General features: G+C 38.7%; 1 protein-coding gene across 1 annotated transcript; it reads right to left on the reverse strand.

Moving 5' to 3' along the window:
• Positions 1 to 19375: 19375 nt before the first annotated feature.
• LOC121321277 (claudin-8-like) lies at positions 19376 to 20618 on the reverse strand. Its single transcript, XM_041260178.1, has one exon. It carries the CDS (start codon positions 20533 to 20535, stop codon positions 19861 to 19863), a length of 675 nt encoding a protein of 224 aa, XP_041116112.1. The 5' UTR covers positions 20536 to 20618; the 3' UTR covers positions 19376 to 19860.
• Positions 20619 to 20930: the final 312 nt, after the last annotated feature.

The following is a 20930-nucleotide window of genomic DNA, read 5'->3' on the forward strand; positions in this document are numbered from 1 at the left end:
TCTATGCTCGATTTTAAACTTGTATTGTTGTGGGGCCAAAAACCACCTGGTCACCTTTGCATTTGTCGCTTTGCTTTCCTTCATCCATTTCAATGGTGAATGATCTGTGACTAGTGTGAATTCCCAGCCCAATAAGTAGTATTTCAATATTTCCAATGCCCACTTTACAGCCAAACATTCTTTTTCCACTACTGCATACCTTGTTTCTTGGAGTAGTAGCTTCCGGCTAAGATACATAGTTGGATGTTCTTCGCCTTCAAACATTTGGTACAGAACCGCACCGACCCCCACTTCTGAGGCGTCAGTTTGTACAATAAACCTTTTGTTAAAATCAGGAAACCTTAGCACTGGACCACTACACAAGATTGTTATGATTTTTTTAAATGCTGTGTTCGCTTTTTTCCGACCATCATACTTTGTTAGGTTCGGACTTAATAAGATCTGTCAGGGGTGCTGCTATCACCGAGAATTTGGGTACAAATTGGCGATAATATCCCATTAATCCCAAGAATGCTTGTACCTGTTTCTTACAGCTGGGAATCGGCCAAGATTTTAAGGCCTCCTCTTTATTTAACTGTGGTTTTATGATGCCTCCCCCTACCACATACCCCAAATATTTTGCCTCTTTTAGGCCTACATGGCATTTTTCCAGTTTTGATAAGTGTTCCTCCCACCCCTCTAAGAAGATCACAATATCATCAATATAAGCTGAAGCTACTCACAGTGAAGTCTTAACACCATGTCCATGAGCCTTTGAAAGGTTGCTGGCATTCCATGTAGCCCGAACAGCATAATCTTATATTGATACAACTCTTTAGGCATTGAGAATGCTGTTTTCTCCCAAGAACTTGGGTTTAGAGGGATTTACCAGTAATCTTTTGTGAAGTCTAACGTGGACAGATATTGCATTTTACCCAATCTTTCAATCAACTTGTCTACCCGAGGCATTGGGTATAAGTCGAATTTTGAGACCAGACTTAATTGTTTGAAGTCATTACAGACCCTCCCACTCCCATCAGGTTTAGCTACCGTCACAGTGGGACTGTTCCACAGGCTGGAGGATTCTTCAATGATGTCCAGCTGTAACATTTAGTCTAATTTTGTATCACATCTACCCTCTTGGCCTTGGGTAGACGATATGGTCGTACTCATACTCTAACATTAGAGGGAGTTTCTATATTGTGTTGGATTATCGTGGTATGACCAGGTACATTAGAAAACATGTCTTGATTTACTTTTATTAATTGTTCTACTTCTTCTCTTTGTGGTATACTTAACCTGGGTCCTATATTGACCTGATTAACCTCTGCTTAAGCACTTTCTTCCTGGGCTCAAGAGGTAACAGTTCTATACCTTTCTTCCGGGGGGTTCATAATCTACCCAGGGCTTCAACAACTTGACATGATATATTTCAATTTCCTTCCATTTGCCAGGTTGATATACCTTATAATTTACCGGTCCCATGGCTTCAAGTATTTCATAGGGTACTTGCCACTGGGTAAACATCTTCGTGGTGGGAGTGGGAACTAAAACCATCACTTGGTCTCCAGGCTTAAATACACATGTTCTAGATGTTTTATTATAGTGATATGCTTGTTTAGCTTGTGCTTTCTCTAAGTTTTCTCGTACTATAGGGGTCACTCAATCAATGCGGCCCTGCATTTGTAGGATATAATCCACCATGTTCCTACCTCGAGAGGTCTGAGTCTCCCAGGTCTCTTTGGTGATATCTAATATTCCACCAGGTTGTCGTTGGTATAGCAACTCAAAGGGTGAAAACCCTGTGGAAGCCTGGGGAACCTCCCATACTGTAAACATTAAATAGGGAAGAAGCAGTTCCCAGTCTTTCCCATCTTTCCCTATCACTTTCCTGAGCATTGCTTTCAATGTTTTATTAAATCGTTCCATGAGACCATCGGTTTGGGTATGGTAAATGGAGGTTTTAATGGAACCAGTTTGTAGAGTACTGCAATAATCCTGCATCACTTTATTTATAAACGGCGTACCCTGATCTGTAAGGATTTCATTTGGGATGCCCACTCTCAAAAAAACCTGGGTGAATTCCTTTACTATAGTTTTTGATGCAATATTACGCAGTGGAATAGCTTCGGAATAGTCAGTTACATAGTCTAGAATTAGTAAGCTATATTCGTGTCCTCAGGCTGATCTAGGGAGTGATTCTACCAGATCCATAGCAATCCTTTCAAAGGGTATATCTATAATAGGCATGGTCTGTAGGGGTGCCCATAGATGAGGCCGAGGACTAGCTCGCTGACAAGTTGGGCAGGATTTACAGAAATGATCCATATTCTTCCTTATCCCTATCCAATAAAACCTCTGCAAGTGTTTTGTCAGTGGCTAAGTGTGCACCAAACAAGTGACTATGCGCTAGTTTCATCACTTGGTGTCTAAGGGAGGGGGACACCACTAACTGTTCTACCATGTTACCTTTAATTCTCGTCCCTCGGTACACTAAATCATTTTTTTGGAAAAAGAACTCTTGGGGATTCACCACTACCCTTTCAACCGGAACTCCATCAATGGACACCAACCGTGTACGAACATGAACTAAGGACAAATCCTATCCTTGTTCTCTGGCAAACTGTTCACTCAAGGGACAAACTTGCTCCTGCCATGTTTCCTCCCTATTTCCATTTATTTTCCATTATCCTATTTTTTAGGTAACTCATCTTTGGCAAATGGGAATAATGCCACCAAACTCTCTGGTGACCCCAACTGGGCTTTTAGTCTGAGTGGGATTTTATCCACATCCCCTCTGACATTCACCTGATGTTTAAATCCGGGAAAATCTTGTCCTAGGATTACCTGGTGGGGCAACCTGGGGACCACCCCTACACACATCTCATGATTCAACCCCTCATAATTTAAAGTCACATATGTTATGGGGGGTAATACTTAAAATCCCCATGTATACAGGTAATGCCAGTCCAGAGTTTATAATCCAAGTGTACCCTCTTACAATATTGAGGGTTAACCAAAGTAACTGGGCTTTCTCAATTGAGTGCCTCTGCATTTATTCTGTTCACCTGTACCCCAGCCATACATGGAAACCTACCCTTGGATACCCCTGCCACAACTATGCTGCCACAAAACACCTTCTCTCCCAAGTCACAGTGCATTGGTTTAGACCTGTCCGTGCAATTCCTAGCAATGTGCCCTATTTTTAAGCATTTATAGCATTTATATGTGGAATGATCAGGGTGTTGTAATTGATCTATTAATGGTCAAGTTTGATTGTCACTTCTCCATGTAGCTTCATATCTTCTTTCTTTGGGTTTCCTCCGCTGTAAGGCTCTCTATGGTCGATACTCTGTGGGGTTTGAGCCAGTTTTTCTGCTGCCATTTGTCGTTCCATTAAAGCTACAAACGTATCAATGATAGCAGGGTCGTTTTGGCCAACCCATAAATGCGGACAATACAGTGCCTATAGAAAGTCTACACCGCCTTGAACTTTTTTCACATTTTGTTGTCAATGCCTCAGAGTTTCATGCATTTAAATTAGGATTTTTTCCCCACTTATATACACACCATTCTCCACACTGTTAAGGGGAAAAAAGATTTTATAAAATAATTTTAAAAAAATTATATATTAAAAATACAAAACGGAAAGATCATAATTGGATAAGTCTCCACCCCCCTGAGTTAATACTTGGTGGAAGCACCTTTGGCAGCAATTACAGCTGTGAGTCTGTTGGAATCTACCAACACACCAAGATTTGACAATATCTGACCATTCTTCTTTACAAAACTGTTCAATCTCTATCAAGTTCCTTGGGGAGTGTTGATGGACATCAATCTTCAATGCCATAAATTTTTTGATTGGATTTAGGTTGGGGCTCTGACTGGGACACTCAAGGAAATTTACCTTTTTGTTTCTTAGACACTCCAGTGTAGCTTTGACTGTGCTTTGTGTCGTTGTCAAGCTGAAAGGTGAACTTCCGTCCCAGTTTCAGTTTTCTTGCAGAGGGCAGCAGGTTTTCCTCAAGGACTTCTCTGTACTTTGCTCCATTCATTTTCCCTTCTATCCTAACAAGTGCCCCTGTCCCTGCTGATGACAAACATCCTCATAACATGATGCTGCCACCACCATGCTTCACAGTAGGGATAGTGTTCTTTGGGTGATGTGCTGTGTTGGGTTTACGCCAAACATAACACTTTGCATTTAGGCCAAAAAGTTCCATTTTAGTTTCGTCAGACCACAAAACTTTTTGCCACATGGCTACAGAATCTCTCAAGTGTTTTTTTGCATACTTCAAATGAGATTCAAGGTGGACTTTCTTGAGTAATGGCTTCCTTCTTGCCACCCTACCATACAGGCCAGATTTGTGGAATGCTTGGGATATTGTTGTCACATGCACACTTTGGCCAGTCTTGGCCATAAAAGCCTATAGCTCTTGTAAAGTTGCCACTGACCTCTTGGTAGCCTCTCTGATCAGTCTCGCTCGGTCATCCAGTTTGGAGGGACGGCCTGATCTAGGCAGGGTCTTGGTGGTGCCATACACCTTCCACTTCTTAATAATCATCTTGACTATGCTCCAAGGGATATTCAAGGCCTTTCATATTTTTTTATACCAATCCCCTTATCTGTACCTTTCAACAACTTTGTCCTGGAGTTCTTTTGAAAGTGTCATGGTTGAATCTTTGCTTTGAAATGTACTACCCAGCAGCGGGAACCTACAGGAACTGCTGAATTTATCCTGAAATCATGTGAATCACTACAATTTACACCAGTGTAGGCCACTTAACTTGGTGTGTGATTTTGAAGGCGATTGGTTACACCTGAGCTAATTTAGGATTGCTATTACAAAGGGGGTGGACACTTATCCAAGAACCGACTGTCAAAACTTCTAGGGTAGGCTAAAGTTAGCAGCTAAATAGAACTCTTCAGAGATATTTTTTTAAAACATTGTTTTCGTTTTTCATTTGTTCAGTGCCTAAACTTCATTTACCATAGCATATCACAGTGCCAGGGCCCTAGATTCAATTCCGGCCTAGGGGTCTGTCTGTATCGAGTCTGCATGTTCTCCCTGTGTCTATGTGGGTTTTCTCCTGGTACTCCGGTTTCCTCCCACACTCTATAAACATGCTGTTCAGGTTGATTGGTCATTCTAAATTGCCCTTTGTGTGTGTGTGGTACCCTGTGATGGACTGGTGTCCCGTCTAGGGTGTAGTCCTGCCTTGGGCGCTGTGTCTGCCTGGTTAGGCTCTGGCTCACCAGACCCTGTAAAGGACTAAGCGGTTAAGGATAATGGATGGATGAATGGATATCATAAAGTAGCACAAAAGAGGAACCATGTTAATTTGAAAAGAAGCCAGGATTATAATTTATTTATTTATTTATTTAAGTTTTATTTTCCAACCGAGTAGATATTAGTATGACACTGGAACTATTTTTATTAGCGATATTTTGGTACTGTATGCCAAATAATAATAAAAAAGTGCTTTGAACATGAATTGCTTTATTGAAACTCTGCATGGAAAATACATATTTAATGAAGAAGAGCAACTTGTTAAAGTAATGTGTAAAAAATGAAAATAATAAATAATAACAATAACTTGGCAAACCATGCAGCTACTTCACAATAACTTAAGACCCTGAATACATCTCAGGCAGGCAGCAAGTATAGCTACAAGGTTGTGTGCGGTGATGCGCTGAAGTGGGGGTGGTCTGTCGCTGAAAAGGTGTCCCACAGTAAGGGGTCCTACGGTGATTAGGTTAGCGCTGTACTGGGTGACGCGGTGGTGGGGTTGCGCTCTACTGGGTGACGCGGTGGTGGGATTGCGCTGTACTAGGTGACGCGGTGGTGGGGTTGTGCTGTACTGGGTGACGCAGTGGTTTGGTTGCGCTGTACTGGGTTACGCGGTGGTGGGGTTGATTCGTACTGGGTGACGAGGTGGTGGGGTTGCATTGTACCGGGTCAGATAAAATACTTTCTATCAAAGTGCTGTTTCGTCAGATTAAATACTTTCTATCACAGAGTGCTATGTAAATACATTCTATCACAGCCTGCTATGTAAATACACTCTATCACAGGATGCTATGTAAATACATTCTATCACAGGATGCTATGTAAATACATTCTTCCACAGGATGCTATGTTTGGTCAGATTAAATATTTTCTCTCAGATACACACAGAGGTAAAGAACATGTGTTTGCTGCCCTGACCCTCTACACACCACCTGACATTGATCCAGAAATGTTGCTATGCAGTGTTAGAAACATTGAATCAGACAGTTACATTAGTTCTGCTTGATTTGCATTTTATTTCCAAACCTTTGTTTGTAGCCATCCAAAGGACAATATTTAATTTGTGAGTGCAATGTATTATGGGGAACCGGATTGTTTAAACACATTGCTATGGAAAATCCTATAAGATAGGGAATGTTACAGCTTCTTTCCCCCTGCCAGTGTGTATTTTGTTTATTTTGTATTGTTTAATGTTTTAAATGTATGTATGTATTGGTGCATGGGCTGTTGTTTTATTAGTGTTTAAAAGGGTGCTTTAGGTCAGCAGTGATGGATTGATTGCATTTCCTGCCAAAGCAGTTCACATGCGGGCTGTGCCTGGGCCTGACTGAATGATTAACAAGCAATGGAGCCCAGGCACAGCTGCAGGACAGCAGGTGGAAATCTCTTTGGGTGTACAGAGCTGGAACGAGAAAGCGAGACGTGAGTTTATAGAGAAATGTAACAATTGCTATTCGTGCTGGCTTTACACCAGCACAGTACTTATTTTATTTAGTGTTTGTTCAGAGTTTTGTCTGTCTGTTTTGTCCACCATCCTGTTTACTTTGGAAAAGTGTTTTGTTTTATGTCCAAACTGTCACCACAAACTCATTCTGGTCACATAAGCCAATGTATAGTTTTTTTGTCTTAGCCTCTTAGCTATTATATATATATATATATATATATATATTATATATATATATATATAGATAGATATATAGTAAAGCTAATCTGGACCTAACCTAACCAAACAACATTTCATTACCATACCAGAATGTATCCTAATTTTAACAGGGCACACGGATATTTAATTTAATGTTTTCTGCTATTTTATTTTATTTTTAATCTAGTGTTCATATGTGTAAAAATACTGATGTTTCAAGAAAATGGAGAGGATTTAATATTATAAATGGAGAGGATTTAATATTGCAAGTACTGAGTAACTGTAAGGTGATTGCTAACGAATAAGATAAGATTTAATTTACTTATAAATTACAACCGTTGGCACTTGGCACGGGGTAAACGACCCATTTTGCAAATAAAAGCAAAGATTTGGAAATATATATATATAATATTTTATTAAAAAAAAAAAAACACACAAAAATCATCATTTTTTAATTGGTCCATAACCATGTATTTAGTAATCTTTTAGTTCTCAATTATAACTTTAGTGCCATCACTTTCTGAAAACTTTTACACTAATGATTAATTCAACTAATAAAATTTTAGGTTTTATTTTTATAAATTATATATATATATATATATATATATATATATATATATATATATATATATATATATATATATATATATATATATATATAGCCGTAGTTATCTGTGGGTAATTTCCTTAAAATCAGATAACACTTTGTTGTGTGGGAATATAGCACACTTTCGCATTCAAATAAATTCTAAATATGGTTACCATTTTTTACGGTGTAAATAAACCCATGGTGGTTTCTTTTTGAGTTTCATATTTGAGACTATTTCTAAAAATTTTTAACTAAATATCTACGCACCTTGTTGCTCAGTGTTATTCCATTGTTCGAAAATGTAGATGAAAGTAGGCTGCCCCAAATTCTTATTGAGTTATACAATTTCGGAAACCAGAAACTAGAAAAATCCAGCCTGTTAATTCATACAACAGGTTTTTTGTTGGCAGCCCATTTCTGTTGATCACAAATTTTCTATGTTTTGACTTGACTGGCTTTTTAAAAGAATTGTACTTTTTACTAAAGGACATTTTTTGCTAAAGCTATTTGGCATTGCATTTGCATTGAGTTCCCTTTAATTATAACCTTATTCTAAATTAGGGTGATTAAATGTAGTCTGTAGAGGCATATTTTAAATAGTCCTTAATTTAAATGCAGGGATAATTTTTTATTTTATTTTCAGGGGTAAATTAATGAATAAATAAGGACATTTTAATGGATTTTCGTTTCACAGTTACAGCTACAGCCCCAGGCAGTGTATAAACATCTGTTGGGCGAATTTTACAGAGGGCGTGGCAGACTGATCGGCTCCAGACTCACAGCAGGACACAGATAAACAGATAAAGGCAAGATAAAAAAGATAATGACGCTCCAACTCAGCCAGGTCCAAGCTGGATGCAATGAGAAACTACAACAGTGTTTTTACCCTTTATAAAACACATATGTATATAATTATTTCTTTCTTGTATATGGTTATTTTCTTAGCCTGTTCTATCTCGATAAAGAATCAAACAGAAATGATCAGAAATATATAATTTGAGTCCCTAATGCTGGAAAGGTATGACATTTTGACATCACAGAAGCACCTATCACATAACAACACAATCAGTACAGAGATTTGCCAATGTATTACATTTTGACAGTCCACAAGCAGCCGTCAAATGTATGTATCTTCGTACATAAAACTACCAAGGTATGACAATTTGACAGCTGATCTGCTTCTGCATTAAATTTTGGTAACTTCAGTAAAGTACATTATCCAACTTTGATATATTTTAGGCATCTTTAAATTGGTAGACACAGAGCAATCTGTGACACAGCAGCTGAAGTTAAGCTGTCTCCAATCTGGTATTCAAGGAACATATTTAAACAGGTTCTTTCTTTGTGCTCATTGTTGGAGAGTAGGAGATGGTTTGGAGACCTGTGTGTCGACTGGGTGAAAGGAGAATTATTTGTTTGGAAAAGTAACCTTGTAGGAGTATGTAACAAAGTGCCCGCCCCTGTGTATTATCTGTTATGTGTTGCGTGTGGTGTGTTTAAATGTTGGTGTATAGACATTGGTACACGGGATATAAACGGGTCTGTGTAACACGAGTGTTTAAAAATGTATATGTGTATTTAGGCACGAGGATTGCACAGCACTTCACGTGCAAGTAAAATGTAGTAATATGTGAGCACGGGGAATTGCACTTTATTAATTCACGTGCTGGGATTCAAGTGAATAATTAATTGGTAATTGAATCCCAGCACAATAGTATATATAGATGCACGTTGTCACATACTGGCGGTTGGGTGTTCGGTGAGCGGAGAACGGGATTGGAGACGGAGGAAATAAGTAAAGTAGTAATAATAACAATAAAGTATCTGCTCACCGTGTTTGTCAGTGTCTGTCCGTGCACCGTTTTGTTAAGTTTAGTCTGTTTTCGTTTGTCTATTTATTTTGGCGTAGAGCGCCGTGTCCTGTGTCTTTCGTGTTTGTGTAAACCTTTTATTTGGTATTAAACCGGCGCCAACAGCTGGGATTCAATTACCAATTAATTATTCACTTGAATCCCAGCACGTGAATTAATAAAGTGCAATTCCCCGTGCTCACATATTACTACATTTTACTTGCACGTGAAGTGCTGTGCAATCCTCGTGCCTAAATACACATATACATTTTAAACACTCGTGTTACACAGACCCGTTTATATCCCGTGTACCAATGTCTATACACCAACATTTAAACACACCACACGCAACACATAACAGATAATACACAGGGGCGGGCACTTTGTTACAGAGTACAAGCCGGCAGATAACCTGTGTAAGTTGGAACAACATTTGTCACTTAGAAACTGCAACCAGTATCGATCAGTGTGTGTTTCCTGTTTATTTTGTTTTGCTGGGAAAACAGCTCAGCTGTTGCATCCACAGTCAGGGAAAACTGTGTTTAGTTACTAACTCCGAGTGGAGGTAGGTTTATATATATACATATTTAAATAACTTCTAAAAAATTAGCTGTGCACGAATGACTATTTGAATATATATATATATATATATATATATATATATATATATATATATATATATATATATATTCAAATAGTCATTCGTGCACAGCTAATTTTTTACAGGTTCTTTAAATTGAAGTGCTATCTGTAATGAAATGAAATGTACAGTAGTATCAGGTGTCTCTGCCACAACAACTTTCTATAATATAATTTTCAAACTGTCACTTGTCAAACAGCCGCAGAGACGTTGTTTGGCAGCACAAAGTAGTAGTTTTGGTAGTTTCTTGTCAGAAACTTATTTTTATATGGTCATCTTATAAATACAGAAAGTGATCCACCTCATATTTCATTTTGAATAAAAAGTTATTATCTTTATTATTTAAAACATTGATGCTTATATTACATAAACAACATTGTAGTGGCAGAGACACCTGATACTATATAATATACGTACATGTGTTCATAGTGCATCCCCTCGAAATGTGTTTTAATAGCTATTAGACTGTGCACCCCCTGTTTTTTCATAGTCATTAGGTAGTCCCCCGTCATATTTGGCCCCCTTTAAATGGGCATGACTAATAGGGTTCTGACTTTTAGAGCATTTGACCTTTAATTCAAGTCATACCGAGTACAATTCGTCTGTAGCAACGTGATTAACAGTAAACGTATGTATATTTATAAGTCTGTTAATGTAGCTTTTTTAAGCACAAGAAAATGAATGTCCAGCAGCCCAAGGGAAAAGGATGACTAGAGCCCAGTGTTTTTCACTAATACAAAAGAGCACAAAATAAAATAAAATGTTTGAAAAATAAAATGAAAAAATACAAATAATTTCACTACGCTCTGAGGAGCCCCTCAAGCAATTCTATGGGAAATAAGTTGTCTATAAAGCTTTGTCTGACCTGCTTGGCACTTGCAACATCTGCAACCTCGACCACTGGCGTTTCAAGTTCGGCATCTGCTTCCCTAAACCCTGTAATCTTTCCTCTGTAAGTGCAACATCACATCCATTACAGAGAGTGGTGTTATGTAAAACACAAGAAGCTAGGATGATAATGCTAACCTACTGAGTGTACTGTATTGTTCCCCCAGAGACACCCAAACATCGGAATCGGATTTTGAGGATTCCAAATGTTCACTCAATTACAATATAAACTTTTTACAAATATTTCTTTTACTTCTCTTTTTTTTCCTCTTTTTTCTTTACCTACTTCCCTGGTAGTTTCAGCTGTATTTATAGCATGGTTTGCTAAATCGCTACAGTTATATGTAAATAAAGACACTGACTTGCCGGGTGGGCGCCAAAACACAGTTGCCTGTTCATCACCGCCCGGGGATGCCGTCAGCATGGTCTTTCAGTGCTGAAGGAGCCAGTCTTGGCGCTGTCAACATTTCTGCTGCCAGCATTTCCACTGTCAGCATTGTTGCTGCCAACATCGCCACTGGCAGTGTTTCTTCTGCCAAATGTGCCTTTGCTGGAGGAGCAAGCCTTGCCTCTGTCAGCCTTGCCTCTGCCAGATGTGTGGTAGGGTACACTGTGCCCCTGTGCGTATTTTGTGTTTTTATGTTTTATAATTTAAACGCATGTATGTATTGGTGCACAGGGTGTGGTTTTATTAATGTTTAAAATGTAGGTATTTGTGCACAGTGTTTTAGGTCGGCAGGGAAGGATTGATTGCATTCCCTGCCAAAGCATAAATATGCACACCAGCACTTCACCTGCAGTACTGTTCCTGGTCTGACATCACCCACAAGCCATCTGGATGACACCTACATAAGATTTTGAAGTGTGAAGGGACACGGTCCCCCATTACTATGCTATAGTGTAATGGAGGTATTGTATGTAATGGCAGGTCCTTGTAAAGGGTAGCTGGGCATCACCAAATTAAAACACTTTTTTGAAGATAAAACATTAATGTCATTTCAGCAGTTGAAACATAAATATAAGTATACCATACAAGGACTTACAAATTAGGTCTCAACTTACAACATTTCTTGGAGAAAGAATAGCCACCCCCAAAATTACAACAACAGTCATTTATGGGAATTATATATATATAACTAACTATAAACAAACTAAATAGCACAAACTCCACAATTTGTAGTCCGATACAGAAAGTATGGGAAAGAAACATTAAAGAACAGTTGACCCCTGAAATGTGGACCACTGTATGGAAGGATATGTATAAAATCTGTAAATCTGTGAAAAATAAACTAATACAGTAAAGTTCATACAGGTAAATATAATGGGGGTAAGGCACTCGTGTCTTGAATTGTAATACCATTGGTCCCAAAGATATGTGTTTTCAACTATTTAGTGATAACCCATGGGGTAATTTATGGGAGTGGGATGCACGACTGTGAAACATCTCATTGTAATCAACTGGAAGAACATTGACAAAATTAGTGGGGACAAATGGCCTCGCTCATATTTGGAGATGGTAATGCTAGAAAGCATGGCTTGTAATTGCCTCCATTTTGATTTTGTTTTATTTATTATAATTTTTTCAATGTATGTACTTGTATTTAGGCTTGCTTAACCTGTGTATCTGAGCCTACTTGTTATTTTCTGTAAATCAAACTAAACCAATAATAAAAATATAAGTTTGAAAAATTAAAGTTTCTGGCAGTAATTGCCAAGTGTAAAATCGCGCTTACTTTTTTGCACAAATTCAGCTATACTTATTTGCTATGTAGACATGTCGAATTGACCTTTAATAGTGTAATAATATTATTACACATTATACACATCACCATGGAACCCCTGCACACATAGACCACCATGCAGCCCTTGCATGCCCACACCGCCATGCAACCCCTACGTGAATACACCCACCATGCAATCCCTCCATGCACACACCACCAAAGAAAATCACTTTGCTGAGTCGTCCTGGCACCTAGAACTGTGACCCCTTGTGCGGGGGCCATGGCGCCCAGCCACAAAAAAAAAAAAGTCCTAACCCCACAGGACCAGAGATGTGTCCCATCAAAAATGTCCAAAAACAACCTTTCTCAAGAGTCTGCAGAATGCAAAGTGACAAAGTTATACTGAATCGCTTTGGATATTTTTTATGTTGGCTTTAATAAAAACGTTTATCATTGTTGATAGTTATTATAGTTTTATCTTGAGATAAACATTTCAAATGGCACACAATTGTGCTGATATGGGAAGTAAATGTTTTAAAAATATCACTATTTCCAATGGGAAAACGGGCAAATGTGTGTCTTTTCGTTCACATAAAGTCAGAAAAAAACAACATATGAATCCAAATTAACATGTATTTATACTAAAGTAATACAAAAATGACTACAAAGGATTTAGAAGTGAGTAGTTTTTCGAGATTTACGATTATACTGTATTTACAGTATAATCGTAAATCTCGAAAAACTACTTGCAGAGAAGAGATTAGCAAATACTTGTCTTTTTTAATTCTGTGCATCCAAATACTTGTAATTAAGTTTTAAGAATTAAGCCTAATGTTTGTTATTCTGTCCTAAACCAGCAGTTTGTCACCCAAACTGTTGTGATATGAAATGATTTATTAAATAAACTGGGGGGGGGGGGGGGGGGGGGGGTGTCATCACATTATTCTCCATTTTATTTCAACTGAGGTACCGTTCAGTTGAGCTAAAATTGTAAAGGGGTACTTGAGCTGAAACCTCCAGATAGAAGGAGTACAGTTTCAAAAAAAGGTTGAAAACTGGCCTATAGTATAAACTTAAACCCAGAAGGTCTGATAAAGCCTACGCATGACTATATATTTGGAATACCATATTCCTTCTCAAAAGTGTTTTAATATTACCCTTTAATAAAGGAAAACAACTGCTTTAATTTACTGTTATATATTTATTTCAGTGCAATGTAGTTTCTTCATTAAATAAGAAATACTTTTTTTACATTTTATTTCTATTTCTTCATAAAAAAAAAAAATTCTGGGGAGAGTAAAAAATACATTAACTTTGATTAATGTACTAAGTAAAGGCTACTCTTAAATTAATTCGCAATCCAGTTTATGGTAAACTGTGCATCCATGACTTAAAAACTTGGATGTCAGATAAACCGAATATCCCAAAAACTGGGCTGAATTCGAAAATGCAGAATTTGGGACGTTATCTAAAATCCAAAGTGGCCCAGAATTTGGGACATTATCTAAAAAGCAAAGCGGCCCAGAATTTGGGGCATAAATGAAAGAGATAAACTAATGTATCCTGTAACAAAACTGTAATAGTGTGGAAGATATATATATATATATATATATATATATATATATATATATATATATATATATATATATATATAATATAATATATTTGATATTAAAATATATCACACAAATGATTATAGATATATGCTATTTGAAAGAAAAAAATACAGAAAGCCAATACTTACATTCGTGCATAACATGATAATTCACATTAAGTGATCATGCATAGTTTGTTATTGTGGTAATTTGGGAAGGAAGCAATGGGTGAATCTTTTAAGTGTTTTGTTAGAGCAAACAACTGTCGACTACGTTAGTACAGTCACAGTGTATCGGCACCATTTTCTAATCTCCTCAGGTCTACGCTGATGAGGTATTAAAACAAAGGCTAGGTGGTGGTGCTACTCAAGGTATGGATCATTTACAGGGACTAAATAAACAATTACAACACACCTCCCCCTTTTAAGCTTAATGCCATTTAAATAAACTTATTCATTGTATGGTCTGTAATTTTTCTTTCTTTTTCTAACAAAAGAATAACTGTCCTAAGGACATAATTACAAGTCCAGACTTATTGGAGGTTTGCCACAGCGCTCTGAACGTCGTACACCAACACTTCTGTCCTTGGAAACGGGGATGGTAACATCTGCAGGAACTGGGGCTGAGGTCACCGGAGGAGGCAGGGTGTGGGTGGTGAACTCCTGGACAACTCAATTCCTGGTGGTGTTTCTGCAACCTCTGTATCCCAAATATCTGGTACCTCAGATATTTCGTCCTGGTCTGCCGACTTATAGCGTCCACAGCTCTTGACTCCATAGATGTTGCAATGGTCGTTGGGTCAGAAACAAAGCGAATACAGAGTGGTCATGATGTCTTTGAATCATACATCCATCCAACAGCTTCACAATAAAAGAAACTGGTCCACTCTTATTCAGAATCACTCCAGGAACCCAGAGAGGACCCTTGCTGAAATTGCAGACATAGACACAGTCACTAGAATTGAAGTCTCTGGACCTGGCATGCTGGTCATGCAAATCTTTCTGCTTCACTTGCTTAGACTCCACTCTAGCTCTGATGTCTGGCTGTAGCAAATCTAAATGTGATCGCAGCTTCCTTCCCATCAGATATTCAGCAGGTGAAAGTCTTGTAGTTGTTTGGGAGGTTATCCTGTATTTAAATAGAAAACGTGCCAATTTAGTTTCAACAGTCCCACTAGACATCCTCTTCAATCTGTCCTTGATGGTCTGTATGGCTCTGTCTGCCATACCATTTGAAGATTTTCTGTGACAATCACATCAGTTAAACCGTGGGTAGCAAAAATATGATGCAACTTTTCAATGTGGTTTGAGCAGTAATACAGTTCATTGGATGTACATCTATCCATTTCAAATAAGAATCTACGATGACTAGGAACATGTAACCCATGAAAGGTCCAGCAAATTCTATATGCAGCCTTGACCAAGCACGGCATGGCTATTCCCAAGGGTGTAATGGGGCATGTACTGCTGTCTTCCGACTATTTTGGCACTCTGTGCAGAACTGGACCTTTTCCTCTAGGCTTTTATTCATGTTTGGCCACCACATGAAACTTTTGGCTAAGCTTTTCATGCGTGAAATGCCAGTGTGAGCTTCATGCAGTTCATCTATGATCTGTGTGCGCCCTGGGGGTGGTACCACTACGCATGATCCCCACAATATGCACCGTCTTGCATGCTCAACTCATCCTTACATATGACTTAAGGCTGTAAATCCCCATCTTCTACATTGTTTGGCCAACCATGTAGAAGGAATTTCTTCACTCGGGACATCACTGGATCCCACTCTGTCCACAGCTTGATCTGTTTTGCATTCACCGGTGACCCTGACAGTCGTTCCATCAAGAATATGGTATCCCCGGTAATGGTGTGCAGACAGGTTTGTCTGGCAGGGGCAAGCGGTTCAGAGCATCGGCATTAGCATTGTCCTTGCAAGCCTTATACACAATTGTATACTGGTAGGCTGATAAAGTAAGTGCCCAGCATTGTTTTCATGCTGATGCCATGGGTGAGATGGCTTTTGTCTCATTAAATAAGCTCATTAGAGGCTTATGGTCTGAGCAAATGGTAAACAGCCTATCATACAAGTACTGGTGAAATTTCTTCACACCAACCACAATTGCTAGCCTTTCTCTGCCATGGTAAGTGTATATGATGCAAACCCCACAGGTTTTTCTGATCCATCTTCCATCAGATGAGATAGTAAGGCTCCCACGTCATATCAAGAGGCATCACAGGATAGAATAAGCTCCTTCTTTGGGTCAAAATGGACAAGTAAGCATGCTGACTGTAGCAGTTCTTTGACTTCACTGAAGGCTTAGTCTTGGTCTGTGAACGTGCACTTGTTGAGTTTTAATCTCAGTCCTGCTCTAGATTGTCCAGGTGCTCTGTTTCACTGGTTGCAGTTATCAATATATCATCTAAATAGACAGCCACATGGGGTATGCCTTGGAAGAGGTTGTCAATTGTCCTCTGAAAAATCGTTGGTGTGGACACCACTACAAACGCTAAGCGATTGCACTTGAGCAGTCCACGGTGCTTGTTGACGGTGACATACTGGTTTTAGTCCTCATCCAACAACAACTGTTGGTACGCATGGCTCATGTCAAGCTTCGTGAAACATTTTCCTCCAGCTGTAGTAAAAAATATCCTCCAACGGTAGCAAAGGATAAGTGTCCAACTTTGATGCCTGGTTTATGGTCAACTTGTAATCTCCTCAAATGCGAACAGTCCCATCACTTTTGAGAACTGGCACAATTGGAGCTTCCCAGCTTGAAAACTGTACAAGTTCAATGATCCATGCATGCTGCAACCTGTCCAGCTCTTCTTCAACCTTGCCCTTCATTGCATGTGGTACTGGCCTGGGTTTAAACAAGCGGGGTGGAACTTGAGAGTCCAAAACAACTGAACAGTCTCTCCATGAAGTGTGCCCAGCTCATCTTTGAACACGTCTTGATAACTTTGCAGAACATCTTGGTACTTGGCTGCGTGAATGTGCTTTATTTCCCTCCAGTCAAGCTGTATTTTCTGTAGCCAGTTGCATCCCAGGACGCTTGGGCCTTCACTTTTAACTACTAGAAGTAGTAATCTGGCGCATTGATTTTTGTATTTCTCGTCAACATCCAGTGCTCCTAACAGTCTAATCGTTTCGCCAGTGTATCTATGCAGCAATACTTGTGTCTCTAAGTACTGGTGCCTGACTGGAAATCCAGGTTTCACTGTAAGTGTACTCACTTATGACAGATGCTGAGGCTCCTGTATCAATCTCCATTTTAAACTGTTTATTGTTAACCTTAACACTGGCATACACTGGCTCTACACGGTGTTCACTTTGGTTAAACATAGTATAGGAACACTCCTCCTCTTGCACTGTGCTCTCCAGAAGTGTGCTGTCTGGGGTTTGTTTGACTTAAACTGTCTGACTTTGTCTTTCTTGCCTCTGCAATTCTTAGCAATGTGTCCCTTCTTACTACAATTATGGCATACTGTCTCTTTAAATGTACAACTGACATGGTGCGGTCCTCCACACCTATAGCACTCTGTAGCTGCACTGGGCTACTTGCTGCCAGCCTGCTTGTTCTTGTAGTGCACTGTGCTAGATTGCATATTTGCTTTCTGTAAATCTTGAGCGTTTTTAGCTGCAGTTTCCATTCCCTGAGCCAACTCTAACGCCTTTTTAAAAGTTAACTTGGACTCGGACAGCAAGCACCACTGCATCTGGTCGTCACTGATTCCACAGATAAGCTTGTCATGCAGCATATCATCCAAAACATTTCCAGACTCACATTGTTCCGAATATTGACGTAATTCAGCCACAAACGTTGAGACAGATTCTCCTGGCTTACGAAAACGGAAAAAGATTTTCGCCTTGCATACACTGAGAAGGATTGCATGTCTTTTATCTTCATCAGTAATCTTGTTTGCCAGAAAAAAAGGTGTTCTAACCTTTCAATGTACTCTTCCAGTTCTCCTGTTCTTCCACAAACTCCCTGATTGTACCGTAAGCAGCCATTTCTTCAGTCTGAAGAATGCTGGATGCTGCTCGAGTCTTAGTAGTTTTCCTTTTTTTAATTTTTTAATTTTTTTTTTTACTTTATAGATTCAGGTTTTGTCTTTCTTTTCAACTTGTTTTCAGGAAAAACAAACAAAAGTTTATCCTCGTCGCCAGATATATGTGGTAACTTGGGAAGGAAGCAACAGGTGAATCTTTTATATTTTATTAGAACAAACAACTCTCGACTACGTTAGTACAGTCATAGTGTATCAGCGCCATTTTCTAATCTCTTCAGGTCTACGCTGATGAGGTATAAAAACAAAGGCTAGGGGGTGGTGCTACTCAAGGTACTCACTTTTGTAAACATGTCTATGTATAGTGTAAGGATCATGGGTCGGAGCTACTCAGAACACCAGCTGACAGGTGCATTTCTGTACAATAGAGTGGAGTTTGATGCTACAGAGATATTTTGTCCATTCGTGTTGACACTTATCCAGTTAGCAAGTCACTGCAATATATATTTTTATTTAAGTTGTTGAATAGCTTACACTATCCTGTGGTCCATTGTTTCATTTCTCCATTTAGTAGCTTATTTATATATTTGTCGGGATGGGCATGCAACTTCAGGGGTGCCAATGCTACCAATGTGTGTTGAGTTTTGAGTCTGCATTCCGTGTGCAGGGTACGTTTGAGTGTAGACTCATATGAGGAATATTGGTATGTGCTGTACACCTATAATAGCTGCTTGGCAGGGTATTGTTAACATTCCATTGTCGTGTGGTATTCCAATTCTGAGCATTCACACGTAGCTCTTGTGCATTTCTGCTATATTGGTAATGCACGCGCAGGTGGTTTTGCATGGCACAAACACATTTGCGAATTGAGCAAAAAACGTCTATTTTCCAACTTCTCGCAACTGTTTTGTGCCGTGTTGGAAAATAACAGTTTTTGTGCAAAAGCACTAATTTTTGCAAGGGCACAAATTTTGTGAGGGGATTACACATTGATTTGAATATCTGGGCCATACTCTTTGAATGTAAGCAAAATTGATGTGGAGCAAATTAAAGATATGGAACAGATTTTGTTTGTTACAATTTAAAAATGATGAGACTCATCGCAGACCACAAAGCACAAATATTAGGTTTTTAGCCCTTTAATAAGGGAAATTATAAATCACAAGGAAACAAACATATAAAGGTTCCAGAAACAAATTACAAAAATACATTGTTTACCTCAACATTGTGATATTGAATATTACTTTTAATGGCAAGAATCTTGTAAAATATAATACATCTCCTAATTATGTGGCAACAACTGACAATGACCAATATATACAGTAGGTATATAACAAAATATGTCCGTTTACAGACACTATAAAACTGATTTTAATATGTTAACTTGTGAATAATAATAATAAAAAAAATCCATTCTGTCATGATACAAGTCTTATTTTAACCAATTAAACATTTTAGTTATGAAAAATGCAATGTTAATATAAAAGGAAGAATACTACAATTTAAAACCAAATAAAACAGTTTACGGTGGTGTACAGTTTGAATCACAAAGGAGATTTGATTATGTCTTAACACAGACTGAAGTACATTATCAAAAGCTTTAAACTCCACTTAACCTTGTGTTTTTTGAGAGCACATGAAAGAAAGTTATTTAGCTGGTTTCACACATATTGGCTTTTGCTGTACACGACGGAGGCTTGTCTTTGCAGTGTGGGTGGATGGTAAGTGCTCATCTTGGAGCTCGCAGTCAACCTAGTTGTCCTTTCTTCACGTGGTACTGAGATGCATATCATAATTATCCCAGAAGCAAAAAGAAATCCAGAAACAGTCCATCCAATGTATAGGGCTTCTCCTAGCTCCCGTTTTTGAGCAGTGAGCAGCAATGGGTTGTAGAAGTCTTTGATGATGGTGTTAGCAGTCCACGATACAGGAATTATGATACAGATACCTGAAATGACCAGAAGGATTCCTGCAGAAATCAATATGAACCCTTTTGCCTGTGTACCTTCATCCACGAATGTAGTGCATTTCATTCCAATTAAGGAAATCAGCAGTCCCACAAAGGCTAGCGCTACAGAGGCACACATCAGTCCTCTGCCTGCCTGGAGATCAGGGGGGAGAGCCAGCAAGGAATCGTACACTTTACATTGCATCCTAAAATTTGCTTGTCTTATACAGTTCATCCACAAGCCTTCCCATCTGTTTTCAAAGACAATAATGTTTTCTTGGATGAATGCAGATACCTTCCATTGCGGCATTCCTGTGACTGCACAAGCTCCAACTAATCCAATGATACCAAGAACTAAGGCAACAATTTGTATTGGCCCCTTATTCATGGTTCAAGGTTTTTCGTTGAGTAATATTTGCTGAAGAAAAGCACAGGAATAAGATCTGCTGTCGTTTACACAACAAATGGTGAAAAAGCTGCCCTGGAACAGTTTAAGCACCAGCAAAACTGAAACAATGCAAACCTGCTGGTTTAACAAGTTCAGTAAGCCAGTAGCAATAGAAAACAGGAGTGATTATGATTTGTAAATATTTTACTGTATTGGATCTCAGGTCAGATTACAAAAATAGCAATTACTTCTTTAATGTCTGGCACCACCTTTTGCCTCAAAAGAACAACAGTTTCCTTTTAAATTCCTGTACAGAATACAATTCATCTGTATATCCTCCACTTCTAGGGGATTTCGTGTTTAATTGTGCATACAAAATTGTTTTAAGGATACAC

The sequence above is a fragment of the Polyodon spathula genome, chromosome 9, assembly GCF_017654505.1.
Source record: "Polyodon spathula isolate WHYD16114869_AA chromosome 9, ASM1765450v1, whole genome shotgun sequence".
In the NCBI taxonomy this organism is placed as follows: domain Eukaryota; kingdom Metazoa; phylum Chordata; class Actinopteri; order Acipenseriformes; family Polyodontidae; genus Polyodon; species Polyodon spathula.

Excerpts from the sequence above, each read along its gene's own strand:
- LOC121321277 (XM_041260178.1), bottom strand. The coding sequence starts at position 20,535 with ATGAATAAGGGGCCAATACAAATTGTTGCCTTAGTTCTTGGTATCATT.